The 25,689-nt window shown below is 36.9% G+C and overlaps 1 protein-coding gene and 1 long non-coding RNA gene across 2 annotated transcripts; both read right to left on the bottom strand.

The window, feature by feature from the left end:
- Positions 1 to 632: 632 nt before the first annotated feature.
- LOC146740548 (uncharacterized) lies at positions 633 to 2,882 on the bottom strand. The gene is made up of 3 exons (XR_014929902.1): positions 2,816 to 2,882; positions 2,654 to 2,701; positions 633 to 2,488 (listed from the first exon to the last, which is right to left on the bottom strand). It is a non-coding gene; the product is annotated as an uncharacterized LOC146740548 (long non-coding RNA).
- Positions 2,883 to 3,625: 743 nt separating this feature from the next.
- Positions 3,626 to 25,604, bottom strand: LOC100367509 (MAM and LDL-receptor class A domain-containing protein 1-like). The gene is made up of 32 exons (XM_085501817.1): positions 25,598 to 25,604; positions 24,884 to 25,048; positions 21,968 to 22,123; positions 20,717 to 20,896; positions 20,275 to 20,409; positions 19,934 to 20,056; positions 19,243 to 19,476; positions 18,982 to 19,131; positions 18,510 to 18,658; positions 17,645 to 17,767; positions 17,318 to 17,516; positions 17,028 to 17,165; positions 16,092 to 16,217; positions 15,523 to 15,653; positions 15,229 to 15,313; positions 14,226 to 14,351; positions 13,712 to 13,956; positions 13,448 to 13,612; positions 13,055 to 13,295; positions 12,812 to 12,946; positions 11,548 to 11,931; positions 11,296 to 11,448; positions 10,704 to 10,957; positions 10,477 to 10,567; positions 10,212 to 10,352; positions 9,834 to 10,034; positions 7,800 to 7,952; positions 7,207 to 7,350; positions 6,704 to 6,832; positions 6,362 to 6,583; positions 4,510 to 4,548; positions 3,626 to 3,774 (listed from the first exon to the last, which is right to left on the bottom strand). Exons 1-32 carry the CDS (start codon positions 25,602 to 25,604, stop codon positions 3,626 to 3,628), a joined length of 5,073 nt encoding a protein of 1,690 aa, XP_085357943.1.
- Positions 25,605 to 25,689: the final 85 nt, after the last annotated feature.

The following is a 25,689-nucleotide window of genomic DNA, read 5'->3' on the forward strand; positions in this document are numbered from 1 at the left end:
TGACCCACATTTTTTTCAAAGTTAATATTCTTATATTACCCGGAAGTAAATATATTAAAAAAATGAATAAATTCTGGGTTTTTGAAATCATGAGTAGGCATCTACCTTAAGCAAGTATTCTTTTTTTTACATTTTCAAACTGATTAGTATGAATGTTTGACACATGGTACGTACACCGCAAGTCATGTTGTCTTTATCGCATTATGGGAATGTTTGAAAAAGAGTACTGCGACAACTAGCCTGAATTCTATAATAACACGACAGATTTTCAGAAACCCATTGAACAGTCAAATATGCAAATGATGAAGCAGGTTCAAAATGAGTACGTAAATGTAGGTTTCTGATCACTCGGAACAAACATCAAATTCTTTAATTTTGTAATGATATTCCGTCTGTTCCAGGTACTTTAAACTATCCTAAGTCGCGTAATTATTGTTTTTCCGACGCTTGTAAATAATATTTCCCGCCATCGTGTCGTTTTACGAAATTACATCTAAGTATGCAAATGTATTTGTGAATGTATTCTGATGTTTGTATCCACTATATTCACGAAGCCAAGTCTGACTGAATATTAAAATATCACCACACAAGTGCTATACTATACTTGGTAGTTGCGAAAAAAAACCAGTCAATTGTGAAATTTTTAATTACATTCATAATTTAATTCAGATAAACTTTTTTAAAATACGTAGAAAATGGTTTGTATTTTTGCATGTAAAGAAATGTATTATTTACGATATTCGTATTTGATAAAGTACAATGAATACCAAACCCCAACATATCAAATAACGGTGTTAAACCGTACCACGTCCCAGACCATTTTATATATATCATCTAAAGTACATTTTATTGATTTTTTCTTATTTTGTTTGAGCAATCTTGCACTGTAAATATGCCATATCAGTTTTGATAATACATAATGTTACTATTACTACGTACTGAAAATGTAAATTGAGTAAAATTAACTTTTTTATTATGTTAATAAAACGTATTAATTACAAGTTCTGCTATTTGTGTCAATGTGTCTGTTCGATCGAATATCACATGATGTTGTATTTACCTCGGGTAAATGTGATGTAAATTTCTAGACTAGATTTCAAGACTAGAGAAGAATGATACCAGTCTCGAATCTGTCTGTTGAATTCATAGCCAATCGCGGCCGCCATCATGTGGGGATCGAGAATAATTAAGACTAAATATCGCCTAACGCACCCTTCACGTGATTTGAGCGCGTTGAACATCAGTAAAAGAAATAACAATACGCGCCCATGTACTCCTTCTGTATTAATTCTAATTATAATATTGCAAATAATCAGTGTGTATCTGTTGAACATGAAGTCCATCGTCTATACGGATCTGTGGGTGAGTAATCATATCCAAGTAGTTGTCATTATGATCAATGTTACATATACACCCTTTGACCCCTCTGAGTCTCCGATCATTTCAACATGGTTTACACGCCCTCGACGCACCAAGCGCAACCCGGGGACATTTCACCATATATTTTAATTGCTCTTTCAAATAAGTTTGAATTATCTGTATCGACCCGACAATCAAAGACATCCTCTGATTTTGCTCCTATTCTAAGCATGGCATATTTTATGTCCCAGAATTTTGGCTGAGCCCCGGAGATTTAAGCGTCTTTTCGAACGCATATGGTTTCTCCACGGCGAGATGCGGAATTGGACAGTTTATCACAAAAAACGGCACCATACGTTGTAAAAATGTGAGAATAACCCGTGATAGGGCTACAAGTAAATTTTGGAGGTTAGGTAAATTTTAAAACCACACAATTTGTCTGGCCGAGTCATTGTGGGGGACACAGACCTTATAAAAAAATATGGGTTTCACCAACAGAAATGTTGGGCGGCAAGATGGTAAAAACAAGTATATTACTTTGTTCTTCAGTTTTCAGCTGGAATTTTTCAGGATGAAATTTGTGCCATTTTTTAAAAAAAATATTTGAAATTGTCCCTGCATCAATTGACACAAATCTACCCCGTAAATGTAATGATCAAACCCTGTTAGAAGAAATATCGCCGCTCGTATCTATGTGATGCGAACATCAAAACGGTCAAAAGGGTTAACGGGTGTCTCGTGATATGTAATATCGAATATTCGTGGTTTATGTTTGGTGGCTGTCAATTGTCACGTCTTTTATTGCTTGGCTAATGCATCCATGTAAATGTAACCACTATTTGTTTATGTCAAAAGGGACAACGGTGGCGTATTCGCGTTTACATTGATAAAATCATAAACACTCAAAAGGATGAAAAAGTATGTTAAGTGATAAGTTATAACGATAATTCTTGATCATTAGGCGCTGGCCGCGATTGGTCACGAATTCTTTTGTGGCAAGCGGTTGTATACTGAATGTGAACATTCGAATAAAAATACATTATGTGGTTGTTTATAGTTGTTTTTTGCCATTTGTTTGCGCTGAAGTTGTGAGTACCATATCACAGGAAGATCAGGTATTTTAAGCACTCTGTAATAGAGAAAATATTACCGTTATCGCCCATTAATCGTTTTAATAACTATATATAGTAATTACGATTTCTAAGCAAACGCATATCACTGAACTGTCATTTGTATAATTAGTAACGAAAAATGAAAAGATTTATTTCACAAATTGTATGGAATTAATACTTACTGTATGCAACACTGTTGTGTCACGAGTGCTTTTCGGCGTTGCTGGCATCTGTGATAGTTGTTTAAAAGAAATATCGGATAACAACATTAATCACGATACTGCCAGTGTCACAGAATATATTATTACGTCATTAAAAAAGACAATTGTATACTTTGTACTTACCTCAATTGATGCCTCGTATCCTGGGTTATCCATCGGTACATGTGCGGGTGCTTTATCTTTTTTGAAGGACACTCTGTTAAGAGGGGAAGGGCATGTGTGTGTTATAAAATTGTGCTCTGTTTGTTAGTTCCCGTCGGACAAATTCCGAAACGAGGCCCCATGTTTTAGGTTCCGTGCGTCTGTCCCACATCATTTCTCAAACATGCCTGGACTGATTTTGCTCACCATTGGTGCATTACTATGTAGTGTTAGATTTGTATACGCCGATTAGTTTTACTTTCGTTTAACATTTAACCGACTGGTAGCCATTTACGTGGAAAATTAACATTTGAACATGTGATTAGCCGTTTCTCGGGCAAGCCTGAACCGATTTCATTCAAACTTAATATTGTTATCACTCACGATGGGAGACTAATGCACGCGTATGCATGCATTTGCTTTGCGGTGTGGTTCAAAATGGCCAAATGTCGGCTATGTTGTTTTTATTTCCGCTTGTCTTCACCCATATTTTTTTAGATATGCGTCGGCTGATTGTGCTCAACGTAAAGACAAGACATAATGTTCCTGTTCTATAACTACAATTTTATATAATTATGATATTCAAACTCGTGAAACGTATGTTTCGAAAGACGTGTTGTAGCTTTCCCATAAATGAAACCATAATTAAATACAGATTTCACCCTATATTCAATAGAAAAATAAAGTTTTAAGAATTTATGGGTGATAGTTATTTAATTTCGAAAGAACAGGGGGGTGAATTACATTTTCAATTTTGACCCTGACTCGGCTACTAAAATATTAGTTGTATACTTACGTTTTAATGGAGGTGAATGTTCTAGATACAGATTCAGGAACAAGAGCTTTGTTTTCCTTCTTACGGTAATAATACCAGACTCCAGCAAGAATACCAATAATAAGTATGACCAGTAGAATACAAGTAAATATAATAGCACCCGTATCTGTACACGAATAACAAATATTCAATGTATTGGTTTATTTATACAAATTGTGTTCCGGGTTGATAGAAACATGCCAATTTAGATTGAAGTTATCATACTTCTTGAATATTCTTGTCATATGCGCTAAATATGCTCGTGGTTTAGGTGAACAGGTGGCTTTGCGAGAAAAAGTTGTTTCTCATCTCCAGCATGTACAATGTACTGTAAAAGGGATAATTATTTTAATTTTGCTTTTTTCGCTGACTGGAAAATGTGCTAAATAAACATCCAGTGAATGTGTAAAATTTAGCATAAAACACATTATCTAAATGATAAAACCCACTGAATATTCCTAAATGGTAAATCAGCAAAATTTAAACCCAGTGAAAATTAGTCATTTTACAGTAACTAATCGCGCCAGAAAATGTTAACTGTAATACAACCTACGACAGAATAGCGTGATGCAATTGTAAAGCCCTGTCACAGAGATGGTGGGAAATAACAAGACACACTGATAGTGTTACTAACTTATGTATGCAGGTTCGGCGCGTAATGCAATGCACACGATAAACTGTTCACGATTCCTGGCAGGTGATTTTATTTCAAAACTAGAAATACAATCACATCAACTATACCCATTGAAGGGCGACCAACACATATTCGAGTCCATAGTACGACAGTTGCCATGTACTTATTATCTAGAAGTTTAAAATTGCAATTGAAACCGTCACGGTATCCCTAACATAAACTACTTACTTGATGATGAGTATGATGGGTATGCTGGTGGCACATAGTCTGAAATTTGAAAAAAAAAATGTACTTTTTATCCTGTATTGTGCCACAAAAGACTGCAAGTAGTGCATCCTGGGTATGCTTTTGTGTGTGTGTGTATATTTGTAATTCAACTGACGGCAGTCAAGTCAATAGCTCTAATAAGGTAGTATTTTCACTGCGATTATTTGCAGCAAAACAAGTGTGTGGTGATATATGGTAAGGATGCATCAATGACTAAGAAGTGACGATGGTTAGGATACATCAATGACTAAGAAGTGACGATGGTTAGGATGCATCAATGCCTAAGAAATAACGATGGTCAGTGTGCATCAATGACTAAGAAGTGACGATGGTTATGATGCATCAATAACTAAGAAAGGACGATGGTTAGGATGCATCAATGACTAAGAAATGACGATGGTTAGGGTGCATCAATGACTAAGAAATAACGATGGTTAGTGTGCATCAATGACTAAGAAAGGGCGATGGTTGGGATGCATCAATGACTAAGAAGTGACGATGGTTAGTGTGCATGAATAACTAAGAAAGGACGATGGTTAGGATACATCAATAACTAAGAAGTGACGATGGTTAGGATGCATCAATGACTAAGAAGTGACGATGGTTAGTATGCATCAATGACTATCAAAAGACGATGGTTAGGTTGCATCAATGACTAAGAAGTGACGATGGTTAGTATGCATCAATGACTAAGAAGTGATGATGTTTAGGGTGCATCAATGACTAAGAAATAACGATGGCTAGTGTGCATCAATGACTAAGAAAGGGCGATGGTTGGGATGCATCAATGACTAAGAAGTGACGATAGTTATGATGCATCAATAACTAAGAAAGGACGATGGTTAGGATGCATCAATAACTAAGAAGTGACAATGGTTAAGATGCATCAATGACTAAGAAGTGACGATGGTTAGGTTGCATCAATGACTAAGAAGTGACGATGGTTGGGATGCATCAATAACTAAGAAGTGACGATGGTTAGGATGCATCAATGACAAAGAAGTGACGATGGTTAGTATGCATCAATGACTATCAAGTGACGATGGTTAGGTTGCATCAATGACTAAGAAGTGACGATGGTTAGTATGCATCAATGACTATCAAGTGACGATGGTTAGGGTCTTCAACTGTCAGCTAAGAAGAAAAGGATTGTTGACATCACTCGGCCAACTTACGTAATTGAGAGTTTCCAACGGTTTAGCATTCAACAATAAGCAACCGTCAATCTTTGCGCATACGTTAAATAATATACGATTTATTTATTTATTATTTTAATTAACAATTCACACATTTCAGACTGGTTGATCGAGTTATTATTTTGACAATATATCGCCCAGGTAACAAAAGATAAAAGCTCCCCACTACCGAATTGCGTAAAACTCAAGAGTGATTAAACCCAATGAGTCATTAAATGCATGTTCACATGACAAATTCAATGTCTATGTTGCGTTGATAATGAGTTGTTGAGTGATATGCAAATACAATGTCAAGCGAACAAAGAAATTGTTTCTTTCAAAGAACTGGCTAGTGTACGTTTGAGCATATACCTTAAAAGACATGGTTTGATCTAATTCTGCTAGTGTGCGTCACTTCGTATTACGTGTTTTTGTTTTGTTAGTTGCTGTTGAATATGGCGATCTTTGCGTTCAATTCAGTGAACGCATGCGTACTTTTACATTTCCAGACATTTATTGCGTTCTATTATGCCATTGTTTAAATAAGTCAGTAATTACATTAATTACACAAATACACGTGGGCGATTTTTAGTTTGATGAAGGTTGGCACAAACTGACAGCACATTAACAGTACTTGCCATCACAGGTTCCGTAAAACATTTCGGTATCATCAATCGCCATGTTGCTTTTATCGCCACTTCCTCTGACGCCTTCAATGATTAATTGGAACTCGTATTGACTTTTTATCGGCAATCGCACTTCCTTCCAGTCATCCCCTTGATCTCCACTCTTACTCCATATTTCTTCTTTCGTCTCTGGTAATTCTGGCCATATTATATAAACTCTCAATACTCCCATGTCTACAAAAAATAATTGCATTATTATTAATATAATTATAACAACGTTTGCTACTGTTATACGATTTATCTATAATGTATTCATAATTCACACTGTAAATGATTCAAAGTGAATAGCATTACCTGCGCCTTTCATGTGGTAGTAGAAAACGAAGCAACCCTCCTCGTCCACCGGATCGAAATGTTCACTAATCAGCCACGCCGACCAACCTTGGGTCACTGGGCTGCTAGACTCCGTGTACATGTAATATCCTGTTACGAATAAAATAAAATCAAAGTAATTTTTATTGAAATTTCATTTCAAGTGGTTGGGATATTGATGGATAAGCTGAAAATGACTAATCATTATGTTAATTTGATCATTATCATGCACGGATCTCAACCAAAAACTAATCAGGTCTGAGCATTATCCGAGCATTATCCGAGCTTATATATGCATCATTGAAAAGATATAAAATGGACTAATTAATTAATCAATTAAAATGCAAATTATTATGCACGGATTTTAACCAAAAAAGAATCAGGTCTATGCATTATCCCAGAGCATTTATGTACCAAGTTTTATTGAAATTTGTTAATAGCTTCGGGTTTTGCTATACCGCGCACGATAGAAAATCGGGTATTACCTTTATCGGAGGCTGTTGTGTGGTCCCTGTCTGGTCCAGTTCCGTCAGTAGGTGTGTCTTTATTATCACGCTGCCAATCAAATTCGTCATTGGATCGGGCATTCGTCCATCCACACATATTGCCGTCATCAAATGTACAGTGTCCTATAACATTAATAAATAAATAAATTAATATCGCCGGTGATATCTTAGAAACGGACCCATCAACTGTGTTTTTAAAGAAACAAGAATGCTAGTGCTCTCTGAGCGTGACAACTAAAAAAAAGTGGACGAATTGCCAAGACTTGTCTAAGAGGGATTTTATCGCAAATCACCGAATTTAAATCCGGTTGCCAAAGGAACAGAAATAGTTTGAAGAATTGTTCACCAGACAACTTAGTACGTTACCGACAAAGTTTGATGAAAAATATAGAAGGTTGTCCTTCAGACAAAATCCAACCGATTGGAGTATGCAAGCAATCTAGATCCAGTTGCCATAGAAACAGACAAATACATTTCAACTATTTGCAGTCTTTTTTCGCCAATTGATTTGTTTATTTATCATTTTGTAAAAGGACATTTCTTTATTATTTCATGCGTCATTTTTTTCTTACCCGGAATTCCACAGGAACCAATCTTAGGAAGTAGATCATCAATCGCAATGTCGCCTTTCGTATCATCTCCTTTTTCACTCTCTATCACAATTTGGTAATCATAGTCGCTGTATAATTCGGCTGTACCATAACGCCACATATTACCCTGATTAGCTGCCAACAAAAATATATAGTGAAGATAGACTTACAATCTGTGTTGGTTTTCTTGTTTTACATTGCCGGGACATCCCGCAATTAACTACAACCAACCAAATCGTTATATGCATGTTACATAATGACAAGTTGAACTTGTCTTAAACTGTCTTGGCGAAGCAATGGCTAAAGAAAAACAATAGCAATGAAACAATATATCAGTGTCAAAGTAATCATAATATCCACATTTGTGATTAGGAAGTAACAATGATTAAGAAATAGTAGTAGTTACGAAGAAGTGATAATTGTTATGATGTATCAATGACTGAAAAATACCAACGGTTAGAATGTAGCAATGACTAAGAAGTATCGGTGGTTGGATTTTATCAATGACTAAGAAGTAACAATGGTTGAGTTGCATCAATGCCTAAGAAGTATTGGTGGCTGGATTGTATCAATGTCTACGAAGTATTGGTGGTTTGATTGTAATAATGCCTAAGTAAAAAGTATTTGTGGTTGAGTTACATCAATGACTAACAAGTATTGGTGGTTGGATCTAATCAATGACTAAGAAATAACAATGGTTGAGTTGCAACAATGCCTAAGAAGTATTGGTGGTTAGATTGTATCAATGCCTAAGAAGTATTGGTGGTTGAGTTACATCAATGACTAAGAAGTAACAATGGTTGAGTTGTATCAATGACTAAGAAGTATTGGTGGTTGAGTTGTATCAATGACTAAGAAGTATCGGTGGTTGAGTTACATCAATGACTAACAAGTATTGGTGGTTGGATTTTATCAATGCCTGAGAAGTATCGATGATTGAGTTGCATCAATGACTAAGAAGTATTGGTGGTTGGATTTTATCAATGACTAAGAAGTAACATGGTTGAGTTGTAACAATGACTGAGAAGTATCGATGATTGAATTGCATCAATGACTAAGAAGTATTGGTGGTTGGATTGTATCAATGACTAAGAAGTATTGGTGGTTGGGTTTTATCAATGACTAAGAAATAACAATGGTTGAGTTGCATCAATGACTAAGAAATATTGGTGGTTGGATTGTATCAATGCATAAGAAGTATTGGTGGTTGAATTGCATCAATGACTAAGAAGTATTGGTGGTTGGATTGTATCAATGACTAAGAAGTATTGGTGGTTGGGTTTTATCAATGACTAAGAAATAACAATGGTTGAGTTGGATCAATGCCTAAGAAACATTGATGGTTGGATTGTATCAATGCCTAAGTAAGAAGTATTCGTGGTGGAGTTACATCAATGACTAACAAGCATTGGTGGTTGGATTTTATCAATGACTAAGAAGTAACAATGGTTGAGTTGCATCAATGACTAAGAAACATTGGTGGTTGGATTGTATCAATGCCTAAGAAGTATTGGTGGTTGAGTTACATCAATGACTAACAAGTATTGGTGGTTGGATTTTATCAATGACTAAAAAGTATTGGTGGTTGGATTGTATCAATGACTAAGAAGTATTGGTGGCTGGATTTTATCAATGACTAAGAAAAACCAATGGTTGAGTTGTATCAATGACTAAGAAGTACTGGTGGTTGAGTTGTATCAATGACTAATAAGTAACAATGGTTGAGTTGTAATCAATGTCTAAGAAGTATCGATAGTTGAGTTGCATCGATGACTAAGAAGTACTGGTGGTTGGAATGTATCAATGACTAAGAAATAACAATGGTTGAGTTGTAACAATGACTAAGAAGTATCCATGGTTAGTATGTGTCAGTGACTAAGCAGTATCAGTGGTTAGGATGTTAGGATTAATGAATAAGTTTTAATGATACACCAAACGATGCCTTTAGGCAACGCTAAGAACTGATAATGACTGATATGTAACAATATTAATGAAAATTAACAATAGAAATCTTACACGACTTCTCCCATGTGATCGGGTTTTCTCCGCCGGTTTCAACATCTCTAGCATACACGCGTAGGGCACCAATATCGTCGCCATACATGTGGTACCAGAACTCCAGACACTCCGTGGTTCCTCCCTCTATGGTCATGCTAAGCAGTTTTGCCTTCCAGCCGGGAAGTCGTGGGAAGGATGTTTCAATGTACAGGTACCAACCTACGAATAGACAAAAAGAAACGAAAAATACTTTGTATGATAGTAAAATAGTAAACGCATTCACAAGGACTGTTATTACATTGCTGGTTTGGTAAAGTTCAATGTATGTATGTCACATTGAAAATATGGCCGTCGTTTTGCATTGAATTTGTGAATGTAAAGTGAGAAAGCGCTAACCCTCTGGCGTGCCCGTCGTATGATCTACTTTAGGACCAGTATTGTCCGACATTGTGCCGTCACGCCCTCTACGCCATCTCATGTTTGCATCATCATCGTTCGTCCAGTCACACCACTCGCGTCCTTCAAAATCGCACACCACTGTAGAGGAAAAGACACATCATTAATATACTATTTGTGGGTCTCATTGTCACGTGATATCTTTGAACAAGTACGTCATAAAATACGCTATTTTGTTATTACGATCGAAAAAATGTTGACTAACGTGAAGGGGGACATTCTCCTTCTGTCCATGAGATATCATCAATAGCGATGTCGCTGGAATCACCACTGCCGATCGCGGCTTCAAAGTGAAACTATAAGATAAATAACAGTAGTAAGTTAATGCCTAAGTTTTGTAAGTTACGGAGAATTCCTCTCCGACAAATTGTTTTAATAACAATTTAGAATAAAATCAGATAAAACCACTATTTTTAGAAAGTGGGTCCTGACCTGGTACTGAATATCGTCTATGCCCAGTGTTTTCTGATATTTATGCCATTGGTTTCCAAAGGTTCCGGTCTTTGAAAACACCACGGTGGGAACGAAACCGAGTCGGCGTTGAAATAGATTTAGTGTGCCAACAGTAGCGCCATACATGTGATAGTAAAACTCGAGACACATGGGTGACGATTTTGGCTGTGGATACGTGCTGATTAACGACCATGTGTGCGTATTTCCGATACCAGGAGCAACGAAGTAGGTTCCTGTTTGAAACAAGATAAAATAATATTTAATATGCAATACCAAACAACAATAAATTACATCTCATCATCCACATTGGATTATACGACTTGCTTCATATTAGCTTAACACTAATCTGATCATGTCGTGCACTGTTTCCCTACTGAAAGTATTCCAATGACTAGGAAAAGATGGTTTCTTGAAAACTCTCGATGGTCTTTGTCGTAAATAGCGACAAGTTATTATACATTGAATTATAGATTTACAAAGTTATCATTTATAAAATGCCATTTTTTGTTCTTCCCATCGTTCCATAATTATAACGTATGTCATCATTTACAGTTACTGGGAGTAGCCTAACCTTTAGATGTTCCTAGAGTATGGTCAGCGTCTGGTCCTGTGGCTTTTTGAGGTCCTCTCCCTGATCTCAACTCCCAGTCAAAAAAGTCTATTCCAATATCGTTTGGTTCCTGAAACCATCCACATGTACCACTTTCAAAGTCGCACGTAAGTTCTACGAGGTAAACATAGCAACGAAATGTACATTACTCGCGTTCGAATTCGTATCACAAATGATGTCGGCATAAGTGTTTTTCGGCGTCAGTTCACTTACCGCTGGCAGATTCGTCATTGTCGTCAGGGTGACAGTCGATGAACTCAATTTCGTCCACACAGATATCTGAAGTGTCTCCGGTGAAGGTGCCCAATAGTGGATAAGACTCGAAATCGAATCTCCATCCAGGGCCGTGGCTACCGACCACAACTTCGGCCCTTCTCCATTCAGATCCCTGATCGTTTTGACGTATCCACAAAATATACAGCCTCAGGGCATCTTCAGGGTCGGCCAAATGAAGCGACGTTATGCCCACCTCTTCGCCGCTGATGTGATACATAAAACTAATTTTACAGCTTTGTCCAATTTCACCGCTCATGTCGGTGACCATGAACGCAGCGAGGTAAAATAGAGACGACTGTCCCCTTATAAGCATGTAGTAACCTGTGAATACGTAATAAAACAATTGATTAGTTAAAGCGCATGTGTGGAGTTTATAAGTATATATACGCCTGGTCTAATATCTTTCAGACTGTTCCTGGTTGGCATCAACTATTGGAGTACACTAATGCCGATCTAGTAAAAGGTAAAGTTTCTGTATATATACTGTATATATGTAAATATTTCTGTCGGGGTGTGCACGAACCCCGAACACGAACAGCAATATGCACTAACTTGTCGAACAACGCGGTATGGCACGAAAGTATATAATTAAAGGGCGGCGGTCGTCGCCACGCATGTTTCTGGTTTGCGTTGATAAACGTTGACTAATAAACATTCTAATGCGCTATTTCAATTGAAATATGGGGTCCATATCTTCGCATGCGTTGCGCAACGACCACAGCCCTTTAAATGTCATACGCCCTCAAGCGACGAATCGCTCCTGTGACGTATACGTAACGTAGATGACCAAACGTAATGACAATCAAAAGGACATCGGGGTCATACTAGATTTTCAAGTTTGTAATTTGTAAAACTAAATATCAGGCGAAACACATTTCCTACTGGTGGTTTTTAAAGAGTCGGTCGTTGTAGGTTTCTTTTGGACTATTTTTTATTCCACCTCATCCCATCGCTCGTCAATGCCTATTTTTATCTAGCCGACAGTCTGTCACAATCGAGTAGGACCAGTCTATTGTCTCAAACATTTAAATTGAGTGCGACGTCAAATACTTCAATAAGTTCGTCGTCTGTCCGCTTAGTTTGGTAGACTTTCTTAGACTGATGACAATATGACAAGGCCTGTCCACCATGTAAGGTACTTTCTTTTTTTTAAATGAAGCGGTAAAAAGAATTTTAATATTGATTTAAATACAAAACTGACCATCTTCTCTGCCTGCACCATCAATACCCGGTGCGTGTTCCGATGTATGTTCGGTCGTGTGATACCTTTCCCATCGGTATCCCCCTGAACTTGCATCCCTCCATCCACACTGACCATCCTCAAAATTACAAGTACCTGCAAAAGAGAGTGATTTTTTTTGTTTTCAATCATAGCTGTGTTTTTTGGAACATTTTGTGTAGTGATAAAAAAAAACGTGCTATCTAATAGCAATTCACCACATACCACATACTTGTTCGTCGATACCATTGGGACATTGTTCTTTGAAATCGCACATCTCATTTATTGGTATGCAGTAGTCATCGCCACAATGAATGTATCCTGCATCGCATGGTGATGGTTCCGTTGGTTCTGGTTCACCAACGGGTAGATCGCCACTATATTCCAGGCACTCAGGTGCTACTATTATGTCATCAAGAGCCACGTCACCTTTAAGACCCACACCAATAATAACCTCAAAAACAATCTGCAGTAAGGAGAAAAACCATCGGTTTTAATTAATTTAATCAGAAATAATAATGTTCATGCGATTAATATTTAGGAAGTGTGACAAATTGACTACAGCGCAGCTACACGCGTGACCGTAAATCTCGTGAGTCTACTTTAAGTGGTACGTACCTGAAAGTTGCTGGTTTCTGACAACATCATACTCTTTCTGACAAAGTAATCTCCAATGTTATCTGCCCAAGACCAGTAATGCTTCATCGGTCCGTTGATTTCAGTCCGTGTGTATACACTAAATAATCCTAAATGTTCGCCCCACATATGGTAATAAAAGGTCAACTGGAAACAACAAAACAAAATGATTTCGATTTAGAAGTAATCTCTGAATAAATCTGAAAATAGTTTACTATTTATAAAGGAAAGTACAATATTACGCACTTCACAGTCTCCTGGTTGAAAATTTGATGTGTAAAGTCTTGCTACGTCCCCAGGTCTTCTTGGCAACCTGGCATCAACATACACATAGTGTCCAATAGCGTTATTTAATGTATGATCCCGAGATGGTCCCGTTTGCATACTGATTTCTGACGACAATCCTTGATGACGCCACCAGTCAGCATCGTTGTCATCGCCATTTGTATAACCACACAATCCAACTTCGAAATCACAGAAGTGATAACCATCTACAGAGGAAAGGATTAATAGAGAATATACATCTGCATATTTCTAGCAAAGCGCGCCCTCTTGCGACTAAATGCATCTGTGGCGTAAACATGGCGTGTAAGTCGTGCCATTAGTACTTAGAAAGTGTATGTGGTAGTAACAGTCTGTAAAAGTAACTATGAGAAAGATCAGTTATAATGGATAAGGTGAAGAAGTTACGTACGCACTATCTGAACATTGCTCAGATATTATATTTCGAATGGCGCGAAGAAGCGGACAAATAACTTACCACAAATGTAGTCACTCTCGTCAGACTGGTCTCCACAGTCGTCTGTCAAATCACACGTCACGTCCGTACTTACGCATGCGCCGTTATCACATGTAAATTCTCCAGAGCCACAACTCCCAGTTACAGCTTTTAAACAGATTGAATGAAAAATGACAAGATAAAAAATTTAGCTGTGTGACAATATATTGCGAGATTTGTACGTGTGTCTTACACTCGTAAAACATACGAGAATAAGAACGCCTCACACATATAGTTATTCAGGACGTCGAATGGTATGGATATCAATATTGTATTTCTCTAGTTGTGGTTGAGTTTCGTTTGCACTTTTTTTACAGTTATTCGCGTAAGTAATTCTTCATTTTTTTATTCAGTTTCGGTCTTTGTTTTATAACTCAATATTGAGATAAAAACGATTTCATTGTAATTGTCAGGTAATATCAGTTATCTTCCATGTATACGACAAGCTACTAAAACTGCAATTGTCTCCGTTTAAAATACAAGCCCTGATTCAATGTTTTTAAACAAAATTTATAAAATTTTAAAAATTGAATTTGTTCTGTTGGACTTTTCTCAAAATGTATTTTGCAAATGGCTAGATATTACAATGACAAATCGTTTCACAAAGTGTCAAAACATTCCAAATACAAATATTGTATAATTGACAAACAACAACAACAAATACGTCAGTTGACAAACAATAGACTTAATCGATCAATTCACATGTACTTGGATCAGAGACCATAATGTTAAGATATTACAACTATACTACACAAGTGTTTCCAACATTTGGTCATATTTAGGATGAAGTCTTCTTCAGTAAAGCACAGCCCATAATAATTATTCAAAGTTGTTAATCATGATTCACGCTCACCATATTCAGTCACAATAAAATTACTATAGATGGTCACAATCGTGAATAGAAATATTTTCCCCAAGAGAGCTTTGTACTTGGGCGTAAATGACGTTAATTATCGATATAAATTATGTCACGTAGATTACATACCAGGGAAGTCGCAGCCAAATAAGACGATACCGTCGATTGCGATGTCGCCCCTCTCGTTAATTAATGGCGTTGACATAAAAATGAGCTGCAAAGGAAATAAGAAAATAAATAAATAATTATGTTTATTATCCGCCCATGACGATTGTAGATATGTTCATAGTTACATGAGTAAATAATTATAATCCGGTATAACCAATATTGAGTTTCTATCCTGTAGCATCCTAATATGTATTGTCTGTAATTGGGTCTTTTGAAATCCTGCTCACGGCTATATTTTATTTTATCGATACTTACCATCCAGTCAGTCGAAATGCGACCAATCGGCACAGTGGCGATATGCCACGCGTCACCTGCGTCACCTCTTGACATCCACAGGCGTGTCAGCTGTTTGTTTTGTACGAACCATAATTCCAGCTTACCGACGTCTGAAGAGATGTGCATACAAATAAACGTCAATTTATCAGAAGTGCAACAGTCAGGCAGCAATAGTACGAAGGAACGAATTAATTTTTTGCATTTCTGAGCATGTTACTGCGCATGTATGCAATGCATTGTGGGAGATAACTTCCCATTGTATATAATAAAAACTATGTCATTTTTTTTTTAAGTGTGAATAATAATATATTGACCTTTTCAGTCAATGTCATAGAGCAACAATTATAGATATGAAGAAATAATTTCCCCTTGAAATAATTGCAAATATTTTAATTTTGACTATTTAAATATTTAGATGGCATTAACCAATAATATTGAAATCATGATTGGCACAATGCCTAATATGGCATCAAATAATGTGTCCGATAACTGTAATCCTACCAACACAACCTTACAACGCAACACGTTATGATACAACCGTTACTCACTATCTCCATACATGTGATAACCAAACTCCAACTGGCAGCTAGAAGACGCTTCTCTGACTTTGGGTCCTATCAAGGTAGATCCGCTGAATATCGATCCGGTGTGTGCTTCGGCTAACATGTAATGTCCTGAAAGAATCGCAGAACTCATCATGATGTACTCCCGAAAACTCCCATTTTTTGGGGGGGGCGCATGTTAATCAAAACAAATTAAATTATCTCTAATTATTCTATGAAAATTGCAGGGCTCTATCATAAATGGAACATGGATAAAACTGGTCAAAATTAATAACTCGCATTTTCAATTTTGTAATGACTAAATTTGCATATTTCATTTACATGACGTAATCACAGAAGATTTCATGACCTTTAAGAAAATGCAGCAACTCCACTCTATTCATCTATTGACATGCAAATTAGTGTATAAATGGTATATCTTGTATATATAGTGTATGTTTCTCAAATCTTATTCTACATTTTTCACTAAAAAAAATGTTATCCCTTTCAATTTCACCGTATTCATTTGATTTTTCAATGAAGGATTTATATTTACTTAGCAGTCACATGACTACACGAAAGCTGTATCTAACGTTACATCGATTTTTAATTAGCGTGTATTATGTGTTTTCATAAAACACATAGTTTGATATGGTCTAGAACAATTAATTAGTGTGAATTTCACTTGCTGAAAATCTCTACTACACTCTAAATGGAAATGACTACTACGACGTGCAATAGCTCTATATATATGTGTGTGTGTTTTAACATTGGGACTATATGGGGGCGTTGTATGTACATAGAAAGAGATATGGACCCACAACTATGATTATGTCAGTTATACTTGCAGTAAAATCTTGTAATCGTTTCATGATAATCACTAACTTCCCTGACACATGAACATAAATGAATAAATTTGTTTTGATTTCAAAAGTGTGGTACCTTGATCAGTGCCCGTAGTAAAATCATAGGATGGTCCTGTGCCCTCTGTTATCGTTGATCCGCTGGCCCACTCCCACTGGTAGTCACCTCTGCTAGAGTCGAAATAGCGACACATATCCACGTCAAAGTTGCACTCACCTGCAAAATGCAATGTGATTCTGTAATGTTGTATGTGAAAGTGCGATAAGACCGGTGACAAACACTTCCCTGATGGAAAATATAGTAGAAGATAGGCAGTAAAGAATCACTGTGACTCGTGGAGACCGATATTCTCACGTATGGCAACTTACCACAGTCCTTCTCATCCGATGCATCATTACAGTCTACATTCCAATCGCATCTCCTTGACGGATCAATGATATCGGAACCATCCAGACATTCAAAATCGGGTTCCTCTGGTTGAAACACACAGGGCAGGTTATACATGCGGGTGTCGTCAATTGCGAGATCACCAGCAATAATTCGATCAATTTCACCTTCAATTGCCATCTGAAAAGTCAATATAATATAATACAATGAAATACTATGTGATGATTTGCGACGGGCGTTAAAAGTAAATATATGTACTATGTAATCCACTTATACAATTTCTGATTGGAGATATGTGTCAACTTTACCCTATATCCAACATTTGACTCTGGTATAGGTACATCAATCAGTGCCTCGAACCACTGATCGCCCTGATCGCCAGACATTGTCCAAAGCTCCTCTTCTGTTCCATCAGTAAACTCTCTGAGCACCTAAAAGTAAATCCGACATAAATATTGAAATACAAAAAGTTTATCTTGCACGACAGTAAAGTGGATTGTAGACACTGGTTTTGTTGTAACAAAATGCTGGTCACGTTTTCAAAAGAAGGGGTCACCCTTGACAACATTTAATTAATTGTACAACAAATATTTCACTTACATTATTACACGCATAAAACACTATGCGTTGTCGACTGCATAAATCGACACAAGTTTTTCTTAAGCACGCCATCTATATGATATAGTTCAATTCGATCACGTTTGTACTGGTTCAAAATCTTACCTACCAATGCAGTTTGGCCGAAAACGTGAGCAAAATGAGATATATTTTGTCAATATTGTGTAAAATGTATTTAATATGATATTTAAATCGTTTTTTTCAATATGTTATATGCCGACATCTTTCGAGATAAATGAGTCAGTGTGTATTGTCACAAACTCGCATTGTACGATGGGAGCAAGCTTGTAAGTTAAAAAGAAATACTTAGTAGGTCAATTTAAGGAAAGATGGAAATCTGTGTGTTTTGTTTCCATCTATTTCATGGGAGTTCAAGAAACCTATGAATGTTCAGCAAATTAAAACTACTTTTTTTAAATATAACCCGTTGCCGATGTTGTCATGTATGGAAATTTGAATAGCGGCTTAATACCATAACGTAACATGTAACTGCATTTAAATATTGCAGCCTAACAATTTTGCCCAGAACTATAAAACAATATAAGCACAACTAACCCTAATATGTCCCGGGGCGTCTGCAGGTCCAAACATATGGTAGAACAGCTGGAAACAGCGATCTAAATCTGGCATAAATACATCGGAAACCATGCGTCCGATATCCTCCCTATCGGCGGGTAAAGCGCTTTCTAAGTACATGTACCAACCTAGGGACGTACATAACTGATTGCAGTGACAACATATTAAAAGCTTGGGCCAATAGCGTATTTGGGGTGATAATTATTGAATTCGACAAGGACTAATATAAGTGCTAATATCACATTAACGACATAGTGAACCCTACGGGAAATTAAATCTGGGGTAACTTTTGGGCACCAAATGAAACATTCGCTTCAAGGTTATTTGAATTGTATAAAAAACAACACCAGCGATAGAAACAATATATGAACTCATTTCCAAAATATAAATGTATCTTTCGATCTGAGTGACTCGTGACCTCCCAAATACTGGATGAGAAAAAATTGAATACCGTGTTTTGTTCCAGTCGTGTGATCTTTTTGAGGGCCAGTCAATTCTTCGAGTGCGGTTGCAGCACCCGTATATCGTATCCAGTCGAAGTCATCTTGCCCATTGCGAAGATTGGTCCAGGTACACTGATCAATTTCGAAAGTACAGCTAGCTGTGTAAAATATAGACTGAGTGACAATTAGTTTAATTTCGCAAATTGATGATGAAATTATTCAATAGATATCAGTCCGATACTAACGTACGGAACTAGTACTTTACTGACCCCGAAATCCACTGCACCTGGAATTCGTAATCTTGACGTCATCAATCGATATATCGTGCAATCCGGTTGAACCAATCTCGACTTCAAATACAATATGGTGGTCCTGTAGAGTCACGTGATGTATCGCGCCAATATGCCAGAACGCTCCTTGGTCGAAGTGGGTGCTCCAGATTGGTCCGATTAATGTCCCATTCAGCGTGTCAATATATACCCTTAGTTCACTCTCGTCGTCACCTATAACGAAGACGTGTTCTGTTACCAAGTAATATTTTCGCAGCAAAGGATATCTATCAACATATTTCACATTCGATATTTATTTATTTATTATATAACAAATCTATAAGTGTAATATAATGGACCTTGTTGAGATAATAAAGAAACTAACAGAGAACAAATAAACTTGTAGTCAAATATGATAGACCTATACCCAAATGACAGCCGAGATCTCGTTGGGTGTGGAAGAACCACCAGACTTTTTTTTAGCTTTTCGGTCTTTCACGTCGACTCTCATCCACTTCTTTAAACGTCATGATAACATGGGTCAGTAGAACAATGGACTCGGTGACGGAACAGAATGGAAGTCTAATTTTTTGAGGGACGAAAGCGAGTCTCGTGGCCCTTGCTCATAACGAGATCTCGGCGGACATTTGATCATCGGTTTATTGATTATTCATTCTAAAAATCACCATACCTTCTATGTGATACCAAAAGGTTATGCAACTGGCATCTCCCTTAGTAGCGGCATGTTTTGGGGAACGTAGTCTGCCTGTCTCTCCGACAGCGCCACCATCGGTGTCAACGTACATATAATAACCTGACGGTTTTGAAAAAAAATACAGATGTACTATTATTATCCAATATAAATAATTTTGCTCTTTGTCTTCTACATCGGCCTTTGCCGATAAGTTGTAGTATTAGTAAGTGGCAATCAACAATACTCGACTGAACTAAATTCATCTTTTGGCAGCGTGACGGATGCAATGACAAGTTATACATTGTTAATCGTTCAGTGTATTCATTGTTAAACTTTACCTTCTCCCGTCCCCGTTGTGACGTCATAGCCCAGTCCTGAGTGATGATCAGAAGCCTTCGTATCTGTCCAATCAAAATCATTTTTTGGGTCATTTTCATAACCACACCAGTCCGACGACTCAAAACCGCATTTTTCTAAACAGATAATAAATAATAATAATACTAAAACTGAATGTTTAACGAACAACGTCAAAAGATCGAATTCCCACAAAAACATCATAGACTTTTATCTCATTTTCAGGAATGGTCAACGTTATTTGTTTTATCATCATGAGCATATTCCATGGTCGGTTTATCATTTAATCAGTGTTTGCATGTTGTATATTAAAATAAACAAAATAATAAATTTAAAGCTTAGATCTTTACAAAAGTACGAACATGCACGCATTGAATGTATGCAGTAATACGAAGACTGTGTGAGACGATATATATTACTTCTTACCACGTGGGGGACAGCTGCCGCTGTATAACATAACATCATCCAGCGCTATAGAACCTACATTTAGTAAGCCACCAGTAACTTCGAAAACGATCTTGTAGTCTCTTGTTTCACCGGTTCGTACTTGTGCGTAAAGCCATTCAGCGGATAAACCACCTTCCCGGTGAAATATGGTTGTCGACCCTGCAAAAAGAGAGTGTATCAAACCAGAGGTACATTACTTGGGGTTTGCAACGCGCATAGTACTGTATGGTGACATCATGTCAAGATCCCATTCAAGTCTCATCTCGTAGATAGCGAGACTGATGCTACGACCTTCTGACATGACAAAGACGGTTTGTAATAAAACATTATACCACATGTATTACCACATTCATAGTGAAAAAAATGTAATACATAAAAAATGTACAGAAAATATAGTTATCGTAATCCGTCATATCGTGAGCAGCTATTTTGATCCACCTGGACATCCCAGTAACCTAGTTACCTCGGGCATGCGCATTCGAATTTTTCTAAGTTGGAACGCTTATGCGAAAGCGAGATTGGAACGGGATCTTGGTATCATGTCACCGTAGTTGCAAACCCCAAGTAATGTACCTCTGATCAAACTCACTGTTATTAATTAAGTATTTGATTTGTTAGCCACAGTTTGAGATGAAATTGTATGTGTGACATCGTTCTTTGGATGTCGATTTGGATTATCAAGGTTGATATAAACTGTTGCCATGACATTTGCGCAATGGTTCATCGTCGAAATGTAAGAATGGTTGACTGTATGCAATATTTAATTACTGTAAAGGGGTTAATTATTCACTGGGTTTTAATTTAGCTTATTTCGCTGACTGAAAAATGCGCTAAATTAAAACACAGTGAATATGTAAAATTTAGCATAGAACACATTATCTAAATGACGAAACCGTGAATTTAAAACCCACTGAATATGCCTGAAATGGTAAATCAGTGAAATTTAAACCCAGTGAAAATTAGTCATTTTACAGTACCAAAATTAGTTGTACGGCGTGTAATTTTCTATTTTCATATATTTTATTATAATTTATTTTATTTTCACTATTATATTTTATTTCGTTTTCACCATATATATTGATTAAATTAAGTCTAAAATACATTGCCTATCTAAAAGATTTCATATGTAAATGTCATAAAAAGGTCCTTAAATTCTACACAAATTTCAAAGTAACTGAAGATAGCGCTACTAACAGTGCAAGAAATTGTTCACGACGATTTTATACTTACTTGTTGTCTCGATTTTGACCTCCAGTGATCCCAATATGCTACCATACATGTGAAACCAGAATCCAAGACAGTATTCACCACTGAGTGTTGGGCTTTCTAGTCTGGCAAAACTGTTTGGTAAGAGTTGGGATATCTGTCGAACGTACGCGTAATATCCTATAATGTGAATATGATATTTCAGTCATTATAATAGATCACTTAATTCGTGTCTTGATTTTGAATTGCGAAGACATTTACAGTGGCTTCAAAGCGGAAATCATCTATAATCCAGGTCAAACTGAAAATACTGCCAACCATGGAGCGACATTGTCATATGTCATAATCTAAATGTGTGGAAAGCCGCATTTTTGGACGGTTTTGAAGATTGAAGTGGTTATTTTTTTACATTTTCTGGAACACATCAGAAATGGACAAAAGAAGAGCTGTTCGGGGTAACCGCACGATACATTTGAAAACATTACGGGTTTAAAGACAAATTTCAGTATTTCAGTTGTAACCAATAAAAGTAGTCAACCAAACCAACGCTGTAAATATTGTTAAAGTATTGTAAGTGAAAATAACGTTTTCGTTTGTAAAGCTCATTTACGCTCATGAACTTTTGAATAATAATCTTCCGATGCGATTTCTTAAATGCAGCTACAGCAATGACAATGATATTCATTACAGGTAGAAACTTGAATTTATATTTCATGAAAAAAAATTGCATGTTTTGATCAAAAAGGACAAATTGTACAATATTCATATAATGCGGAAATGAAGCCGAAAATCTATTCCAACAATTCCAACATATGAAGATCAAAGGCGCTGATACAATTAACAATCAGTCAAATATTAAAAGCACATTTAAATAAGTGCGTTTTCAGTCTGGTCTACTGAAGGACTAGAACGAACAGACAGAGGTAATTCATTAAAAAGTTTAGGACCTAAATTTTCAAAAGCACGGTCTTTGTATAACAACTTTTACTTTTCACTACTCATCTGACTTCGATTCAGATCTTAAACTACGACTCGGTACATAAAATTCGATTAATTCACATAGATAATTTGGGGCAAAACCATACAAAGATTTATACACAAGTAAAAGTAATTTGAAATTGATTCTTTGTACAACTGGTAACCAATGAAGTTTAATACAAATGTCTGTAATGTGGCCATATTTTCGAGCACGAGTGACAAGGCGTGCTGCTGCATTTTGTACACGAATAAGAGGTTTTATCTTAGTTACAGGGAGACCAGACAATAATGAATTACAGCTGAAGCGAGAAGATATGAAAGCATGTACCAACTTTTCAGTATCAGATTGGGATAATGATTTACGAATACGATTAATATTTCTTAGATGGAAATATCCAGATCTACAAATAGTAGAAATGTGTGTTTCGATAGATAGCTGCGAATTAAACAAGACACCTAAGTTGTTAGCACTTGACGAAGCACTAACCAATTCTACACCAATTGCGATACTAGACAAAGGACATGAGTCTTGTGAGAAACTCCGAGACGACATGGACACAAATTCAGTTTTCGACACATTCAAAAGTAGGAAATTACAAGACATCCAATCGCTAACATCTTGAATACATGTTTGAAGTATCACCCGGGCGCGAATTTGATCATCTTCAGAAACCGATAAATAAATCTGTGTGTCATCGGCGTAGAAATGACATTCTACGCCGTGACGTTGCAATAACTCGCCCAATGGACGCATGTACATTGGGAACAATAATGGCCCTAAAACGGAGCCCTGTGGAACACCGGTTTCTAATATATACGTCATATCAGAAAATACATTTCCAATTTTCACTTTTTGAATGCGGTTACTCAAATACGACTCAAATCATTTAATGATGAGAACATTTAAACTAAAATTTGATATCAACCTATCGATGAGAATCCTGTGATTCACAGTATCAAAAGCGGCTGAAAGATCCAAAGGTACGAGAGCAACTGAATACTTAGAATTATCAATACTGCATAGTACATCGTTAGCGACCCGCAAAAGAGCCGTTTCAGTGCCATGTGCGGTCCGATACGCTGATTGAAACTCTTCATACAACGAATAATTCTCTAAATGTTGTTTAATCAGCGCACATTTCATTTTCTCAGGAACACTTCCAGTGCGAAGTGATTCATTTATGATATCTGTTATAGATGAAACCAGGATAGAAAGGATCTTTTCCTCTTTTAATATATTAGTGGGTAAACAGTCCAAATCACACGAAGCCGACGACGATTTTTTTATAATTTTAATTATTTCATCCTCCATGGCTGGTTCAAAACATTCCATTTCATCACCAGAGAACTTGTGCAGTTCGTTAAAACGATTTCCATTCAATAAATTTAGATTTAGTCCTTGATTGATTTTCTTAATCTTATCCACGAAAAACATGCTAAAACGATTTTGTTATAACGTCTCGAATATGGAACTATGTGTATTTGCCTGAAATTCAGAAGACGATTCACTTTGAATATGTCGGCAATGAATCGTCTTCCGGTGCGAGACCACATAGTTCCATGTTCAAGTTTTTAGCAGAATAATGAAGTCGTGTCTCACTCCATTACGAAGGGGTATGTTCGCTTAAGAGGTTCAATGTTGAAATGGAATTGACGACAACGGCATACAACATAGTTACAATTGTAGACTCAGTTGAAATGATATAATAAGTGGCGTATTCTTGCTCAATGCTTGCCCGGTGATCGTGATCGTTTGGAAACCTCAATAAACAAAGACATAGGAAACATAATGAAACGTTTTTGTTCATATTAGACCCAGATGTACTCTCTAAATTCATTTAATCAGAATGGCGCCATAACAGCATCCAGTACAAGAACCGTAAACATCCTCAAAAACACTTTTTTGCATAGAGTTGAAGAGAGATTTTAAGTTGCATTCTTTGAAGAGAGTTTAAATCTTACCGTCTTGTGACCCAGTCGTGTGGTCGGCGGGTGGACCAGAGTTTGTTACTCCCTGTGATCCTGTATCTCTCTCCCAGTCTCTGTCGTTGTCGTCATCGTTGCTCCAGCAACACCAATCAACTTCAAAATCGCAATCACACTCATGCGCAGTCGCATTATGCCACTCTGAAAGAAAATTGTGCCAATATTTCACATTATCCGCAAATCAGACACTGAAATCTTATCAGTATATATATTTGAGTTACAGGGATTCATACCAATAACAGGGATCAGTCACTTTTACCTCTATATTGATTATATTGTTATTTGTGTTTATTGTTGATGTTATTTTGGAGCGCCCCCTAGAGATATAGATGGTCCACCTGCTGTACAAGCGATGCAATGATGGTCAGATTTGTGCTGATATCAATCGTAACTTAGTGGGTTTATTTGGAGCTATATAAGGTGTTTGTGATGTCCGATTTACGACATGTTGTATTCCATGTTGTAATATATGAATCCCAATCACGAAGCAGCAATTACTGCTGAAACCACTGAACTGTTTTTTCAGCCTCTGAGTCGCCCCTACTGCGCAACTGCCAGGCCTGATGAATCGGTTGGCTGTCACGCAACTAATCACTGGCTGTCATCCAACTTTTCAAACGAAAAGTCGACGCGCCAAAAAAAATAAGTGTAAACCACGCCCTCCAACGTCACGAAGTTACGCCCAATGACCCGACATGACCTCCTAATTCAACCAATCAAATACGCGGAACAGTCGAGCGCAAACTTTCATTCTCGATGTTTATTACATTGCATTGCGTTGC

This window comes from Saccoglossus kowalevskii, chromosome 7, assembly GCF_978046115.1.
Source record: "Saccoglossus kowalevskii chromosome 7, keSacKowa6.1, whole genome shotgun sequence".
NCBI lineage: Eukaryota > Metazoa > Hemichordata > Enteropneusta > Harrimaniidae > Saccoglossus > Saccoglossus kowalevskii.